The sequence below is a fragment of the Centroberyx gerrardi genome, chromosome 13 (assembly GCF_048128805.1).
Source record: "Centroberyx gerrardi isolate f3 chromosome 13, fCenGer3.hap1.cur.20231027, whole genome shotgun sequence".
NCBI lineage: Eukaryota > Metazoa > Chordata > Actinopteri > Beryciformes > Berycidae > Centroberyx > Centroberyx gerrardi.
The window spans coordinates 23886959-23894691 of NC_136009.1; the positions used below are offsets into that span (position 1 = coordinate 23886959).

General features: G+C 36.3%; 1 protein-coding gene across 1 annotated transcript in view; it reads right to left on the reverse strand.

Moving 5' to 3' along the window:
• Window positions 1–874, reverse strand: part of LOC144542134 (uncharacterized) — an 8320-nt gene extending 7446 nt beyond the window's left edge. The window contains exons 1-2 of the mRNA XM_078287738.1: window positions 696–874; window positions 34–134 (exon numbers count right to left, since the gene is read on the reverse strand). Of these exons, the coding sequence (XP_078143864.1) occupies window positions 34–134; window positions 696–837 (243 nt within the window). The 5' untranslated portion in view covers window positions 838–874. The remainder of the gene's footprint in view (window positions 1–33; window positions 135–695) is intronic.
• Between the last annotated feature and the right edge of the window lie 6859 nt (window positions 875–7733).

Below are 7733 nucleotides of genomic sequence, written 5' to 3' on the forward strand. Positions count from 1 at the left end.
ACATTGAAAATGTTAAATTGAATGCAGTCCAACCTGTGTGTTGTTGGCAAACGACAAATGAAATGTTCCATGAACACCTGGCGCCACATAGATCATCAACGCAGCGACCAACAAGATCAATCCTCGATCCATTCCTACCAGGATGAACAGAGAAAATAGAGTAAATGGATGAAAAATCAAATAAGGGCTTATTTGCCTTTGCTTTTATCACCAATATACTGTAGTCAAGGTTGGGAAACCTTAAACACTCTTGTAGTCATTCACCATATTTCATAAAGAATTTGTATATTCTTATATATAAAGTAAATTCTTATCTCAATGGTGATGTATACTGATAAATCAACAAATCAAGTTACTTAATGGCATCATTCATATGGAGTGGAAACAGCCCCAGTCACACTTTTTCTTATAGCATCAACAACATTTCATAAGTTTCAATCTATGGAAAGAATTCATTCAGGCTTAATTATAAGGCTTGTAATTATAATTTTGCTAAGGAAACTCATCACATTTGGTTCTGTGCAAATTTGTTGAGTTGTAGATGTAGTTCTGTCATTAGACATTTCTGTTATTTCTGTATCTCATAGCAGAATATTCTATAAAAACAATCTATTAATATTGAGCAAAAACAAATGTACAGATATAAAAATGTTCTTTGATCAAGTCTCTTTTGTTCATTGTCTGACTTGACTTACCTGGGCTTTCTAAATCAGCTGTTGAGACGATGATTTCCCTTCTGGAGTTGCTTGTGCTCCTCTGTGTGTGTGTGCCTGTGTGACACCAAACCTCCCTGCTGATGCTCAAGGTGATGCAGGGGGCGGAGCCTTTCTGCAGCATCCTGGAGTGGGCGGGGCTCTGTGGGATTGTCACTGACTGACTGAGTACCAGGCAGACGTAGTTCCTTGTTGGTGTTTGTCGCCTGGTCAGGTTCCTTGAAAGAAGCATTGTCACTGTTAAGAGGAAGTCAATCTTTCACCTTGCAGAGCTGGATTTGTTGGTTTTTGTTGTCGCACAAAGCACTTCTGTGAACAATTTATTAGTTTATTGTAGCTGGAGGAATTCCCTTCTAAAAACACACTTTTATAGACAGGATTTTATTATAGTTGTATCTCCATTTTATTTTTCATGTTGTAATTGTGTTTCTAGTTTTTTATTTATTTACTTATTTATTACTGTCTCTTTAGGGGACGTGTGATAGGCAGACACTTTTATGTCAGAATGCTCTGTTTTTAGTTGTATCTCTGTTTGTTTTCTAGTTGTATCTGTGTATCTCTTGTATTACCTTTTATTTCTATTTTGTATTCATTTATTTATTCTTTTTATCCAATTTTATTTTATTTAATTGTGGTACTTATACATCACTGTCTCTTTGTGTTTTATTGTATGTAAAACACTTTGTAAACATTGGTTTTAGGAAAGTGCTGTACAAATAAAGTTATTATAATTATTAAGAAAGAAAGCATAGGGGATTGGGCCTCCATAACAGATTATTGATTAGCTGCTAAAAATTGAAATCTGTAATCTTTTGGGCGATAATCTATTTTCACTAACATTTCACCTCACCTCCAGAAATTGTTTACATATGAAGTCAAACAAATTAAGATTTTTATTTCACTGTTATCATCAAATTAGGAGTTTTATTCCAAAATGATATGATCATTGTTTGAATAATTCGATGCCTATTCTTTCAAAATTAGTGCTGGCATGAAACTAAATCTCATTATGGGATATTACTGAGATGATTAGCTATCTTAACACATTTTCTTATAAGATGGTAACAGGATAGGATTATCTGTATTTGTAAATTCTGAAGTTATTAATTTCAGATGAGATTTTTTTCTCAAAAGAGATATATAGTATGTTAGAATGAAATTCTTCGTATAAGACCAAACTGATCGTGGTTTTAAATGAAGAGTTAGTTTTAAACTAAAATGTAAAATTATGTTTGTGTCTGTAATCTCACAATCAAATTGTCTTAGTTTGTGATGTCAACTCCTCAGTATTGGTAATGTATTAAATTACAGTAATCAGATTATTGTATTGGAAACTGCCATGTAATCATGTAAGCCAACGGTGGATTTCACCATACAGAGTCACCTGACAGTGAAAGCCAAAATGTCTCATGACACAAACGGCGCGATGACAGAAACAGGAATGTAAGTTTCGTTATGCCAAAGGAATTCTCTGGGAGGATGATACACATTGTGACATTCCTGATCATATTTTAGTGGTTGTGCTCTTTCTCTTTCTCGTAAGAGAAGTTTTGATTTGATCCGTTTCCTGCAGTTGATGGAGGTGTGTTATGCTGCTAAGGCAAGGCGACCCTACCGTCCTATTAATGAGAGGTTTAATTTCAACACTTGGATAACACTTTAGATTAGGGACCATATATTAACTATTAACTATGGGTTTAATAATTTCCCTCAATAATACGTGATACAGCACCTTATAAGCCCCAACCTGAGCAAAGCAGATTAAGATGATTCATGTGCAACAACTTGACTTGACTGCTATAAAGTCTAATTAGGAGGCTATTGAGGGAAAACTCATAGTTTATGGGCTATACTTGTAAAATAAAATAGTGCAGAATAAGGTGAATAATAAGTGGTTTGTAGTGACTAATAATGAACCAATACACTACTAATATGTATGTTAATAAGCAACTTATTAATAGTTAATATGTGTTCCCTAATCTAAAGCGTTACCCCAAAAGGACAGACATCCATTTGGGAAAAAACAAAAACATTAGGCTAACCGACAGAGACACAACATGACAGAGAACACCACAAGTACAATAATACACTAAGATATAAGGTGCAAAAAATAAATAAATAAATACTGAGCAGGGTTCTCTTCAAGAACCTAAACCATCAAAAAATGATGTCATATTAAACAATAGGGAAAAGACCAAGAAAAAAGTTATCTCAAAGATTTATTTTGCCCTTATTGAAAGTTCAATGGTAAATACAGATAATTTAAGACAGAAATGGGAACAAGATCTTCATATGGAAATACAACGAGAGGATTGGTCTTATATTTGTAGAAAAGTTCATAAATGTTCTTACAATCTAAGGCACAAACTAGCTCTATTTAAGATGGTACATAGGGTTTATTATACTCCAGAGAAACTAAATAAAATGAACAGTGAGATGTCATTTCTTTGCTGGCGTTGTAAGAAACAAAAAGGCACGTTCTTTCATATGTTTTGGTCATGTAATTTACTTTCTTTTTTTTGGAGCTCCGTTACCAAGATAATATCACAATGTTTACATGTATCTATGCCCTTTTCACCTCGTTTATGTCTTTTGGGTACTAGTATGTCTGACAAGTGGAATAAATATGAAAGCAGGTACATAGATCTTGCCTTGTTGGCAGCTAGAAAGTGCATAGCTTTAAATTGGAAAACACCCAAACCCCCAGTAATAGTCCACTGGTGGAATGAACTCTCAAGCTACCTTACGTTGGATAACATTTACTACAAGAGTAAAGGCAGATCCTCAGACTTTTTTAAAATATGGCAATCTCATACAGATGTCAGTGACTATGACAACAGCAGGATCTGAGTGCAATAGTTTGTGTTGTTTTGTTTGTCTATTTACCTTGTTTGTCTTTTTTTTTTTTTTTGTCTTTTAAACCTTGAGGATATGATATGTTTGGAGTAGGCTCGACCCTCATTATTCCACTGACTAACCTTTTATTTTTCCCTCCACGCTGTCAGGATTGTTATATCTCGTCATGTTGTGCTTCCCTTGCCTGGTTTTGCCTGTTCTGACTGTGTGGGGGATTTGAGATATGGGGAATGAGATTTATGTACATATACTCCTCGTGTTGTTCTCAAAAAGATAATAAAAAAAAAAAGAAAAAAAAAAGATATAAGGTGCAAAATCTGAGATCACATCAGAATAGCAGGTTACAACTGTATATAAGATATACAAACGTTGCAAAGCAGTAGTACAGCACAAATAAGCTTCCCATATCCTGTAATACTGCTGAGTGTTATGTGAAACCTGTTTATGAAGGTTAGATGTGTGTATTTGTAGGCTGATACTGATGCCAGTATTGTTGCATTGAATGTTTTGATGGCTAGTATTTTGTGCCAATATTCAATACTATTAAATTGAACCTTTTTCATGCCAAAAATGACAAGGATTCAGTGTTCCCCCCTGAATTTGCTTCTTATCAGGGTGGAAACGGAAATTTAGACTCTCCATTGAAACCCAGATTAATGAAATGATTTTTGTTTTAGCAGCTCTTTACGACAGGGTGACGAGCCACACCTGTTCAGTGAGTTCATTGAACCTGGATGTTTCATTTTAATCAGCCATGATGACGCTCAACATCATGGTTGATTGTGTAATACCCTGCCCTGTTGACTCGACTGTGCCACCTCCCTTTGATTAGCTCGGGTAACACGAGTCGCACCCAGGGGGAAACACTGTAAGGGTTCGTTAATAAAGCCACCTTAACACAGAGAGAAGGTTGGACAGCAATTATGCTCTTTTATCAAAATGTTCCTATTTCACAGCAGAGCAGGATGCAAGTTCTTAAAAAACAAAGTAATAGACCACACTAAAAACTAGTTCAACGTTAAATATAGTAAAAACAAATGAATACAAAAAACATAAAACCACTGTAACAATTGTAAATTCATTTTGATAAACACGTTTAAGATGGAGCTAATTAACTAATGTGATCCCTTAACAAACAGGCCGTGTGTTTTTCTTCTCCACAAGACCTTTCGCTCGGCCTTTGTCTGTCACATTGGTTCTCTGTGTGTTTTGTGTGTTTTTCCAGGTTTAATATATAAACCTGTAATAATAATAATAATAATAATAATAATTGTTCTACAGATCTCTGTGAGACAGTTGCAGTTCACTAACAGTCAAACCCCAGTCCCACAGAAGAGACCGAAACCATCCTACAGCATCATGTGAACCGCTATAAGTAATATTCTACACAGAAGATGAACACACACACACACAAAGACACATATACAGTGACACACACACACACACACATGCACACACACAATGAAGACAGTGTGTTCTCATCCTTTACCTGCCTCCACATGGTTTTTCCAGAATCTTGTCTCTGTTCGTCACACAGCTTGTGGTCACTTCCCCATTCCCCGAGGCCAGAAGTCTTATCGCCTGAATCATCTGAAGCTGGAGGAGCGCTGGTGTTGATGCAAAACATTTCCCCCAAAGAAATGCACAAGAATTACAGGCTGCGCAAGAATTACAGGCTGGGTGGAAAATATGAGATGAACTGTTTTTTTTATCTGGACCGCTCCTTAATTTTACATTTATTTTCAAAATGGGCTGAAATGTTTTCCCAAAATCATAGGCCCGGGTTTTGGGGGAGACAAGTCCTCCTCATTATCAAGAGGCAGAGGTGGGATGTAACTAAGTGCATTTACTCAAGTACTATATTTAAGTACAGTATTGAGGTACTGGCACTTTACTTGAGTATTTCCATTTTGTGAGACTTTATACTTTTCCTCCACTACATTTCAGAGGAAAATATTGTACTTTTTACTCCACTTGTTACTAGGAGTTACTAGTTACTTTGCAGAATACGGTTTTACATACAAAACATACGATAAGCTCATAAAATATGTTGCATTGTTAGAGTTTAAACTATATGGAGCAGTCAGACATACAACATTAAAACACTTCTTACAGGTTAATGTATCAATAATTTAACACTCTGAAGGTGATCGTTCTTCAGAATGAGCACTTTTACTCTTGATCAAAGGTGTGACCAAGTCAACTTTGCTCGAGTCCCAAGTCAAGTCTCAAGTCGAGTCCCAAGTCTAAATGTAGATTACCAAGTCAAGTCCATGTCATTAAAGTCAAGTCTCAAGTCTAAATGTAGAACAGCAAGTCAAGTCAGAACAAGTCAAGAGTCCAGTATCAATTTAATATCTTAAAGAAAACTAAATATCTAGGACTTTTCAATGCAATATGGTTTTAATAGGATAAAAACTTGGTAAGAGCATCATGAGTTTGATTTCTATAATCAGTTTCAACTTCAATAAATTCAATCATTCCATACAAATTCAGAAAACAGAATTTAAATTCAGTCGTCTGCTGGAACAAATCTCATCACTTTCAATCTGAGTCATTTACACAAACACAAGATCTCAAGTCAAGACTTTAGAAACCTTTTCAAGTCATCAAAGTACAAGTCAAGTCAAGTCTCAAGCAATTAAAATTGTAACTCGAGTCTGACTCAAGTCCAAGTCATGTGACTCGGGTCCCCACCTCTGCTTTTGATACTTAAGTACATTTTACTGCTAATAGTTCTATACTTTTACTTAAGTAAACTTTTGATGTAGGACTCTTACTTTTAAGTGTATTTTTCCATTTATTTTTATTATTTTTTATTTAACCTTTATTTAACCAGGAGTGGAGTCTCATTGAGATTAAAAATCTCTTTTTCAAGAGTGTCCTGGCCAAGACAGGCAGCAGCACAGTTACACGGTTGCAGACATAAAACAAACATATAACAATTTAGAATGAAAACAAAGAACACATTTCATCAACATTCAAAACATCTACAGCCAGATGTGTTTGCTTCCAAGTCATTTAGAAACACTTTAAAAGCATCCAGTGAGACCAGCTCCCGAAGATTCAGGTAATTTTGCAACTGATTCCAAGCAGAGGGAGCAGCATACCTAAACGCCCTTTTTCCCAGTTCAGTACGGACTTTAGGGACAGTTAGTAGGAATAAGTCCTGGGAGCGAAGACGATAACTTCCCATACTTTTTTGAAGGATGTAGATCCGTAGGTAAGATGGAAGCAGACCAAGAATAGCCTTATAAATAAGGATGTGCCAATGGTTAAGTCTGCGGGTGGACAAGGCAGACCATCCAACCCGAGCATACAAAGAGCAATGGTGAGTAAGGGCTTTAAAATTTGTAATAAATCTCAGTGCTCCATGGTAGACAGTATCCAGCGTGTGTAGGCATTGCGAAGATGCATGCATGTATATAACATCGCCGTAGTCCAGCACAGACATAAAGGTGGCAGCAACAAGTCTCCTTTTGGCCTCGAAGGAAAAGCAAGACTTGTTTCTAAAATAAAAACCCAATTTCAACTTCAGTTTTTTCACCAGTTGCTGAATGTGAGGCTTAAATAAGAGAGAATCATCAATTACAATTCCTAGATACTTGTATTGAGATACAGACTCAATCTCAGAGCCCTGAAAAGTGGTGATAGATGGGAGGTTCACTGGCTTGGATTTTGCATTCGAAAACATCATGAGTTTTGATTTGTCGGCATTCAAAACAAGTTTTAAGTCACACAGGGTACGTTGTACAGTATTAAAAGCAAGTTGTAGTTGACAGAGAGCCTGGTTTGGTGTAGACGCAGAGCAGTATATCACAGTATCATCGGCATAAAAGTGGAAATTTGCGTTGGAAACATTTTGAACGAGACTGTTGATATATATAATGAATAGTAGTGGTCCCAGGACCGATCCCTGTGGCACGCCCTTGGATACACTAAGGGAGCTAGAAGTGATACCTTCTGCCTGCACGCACTGAGATCTGCCTGATAGATCATTTTTAAACCAACAGACAGTTTGTTCTGACAGTCCTACACTGATAAGTCTTTGCATCAGTATTGCATGATCCACAGTATCAATCCATTACTACAAGTAAAGGATTTCAAGACTTTTTCCACCACTGTTGAGAGCTGGGTGAACTGCAACCTTCCACCCCACCAACA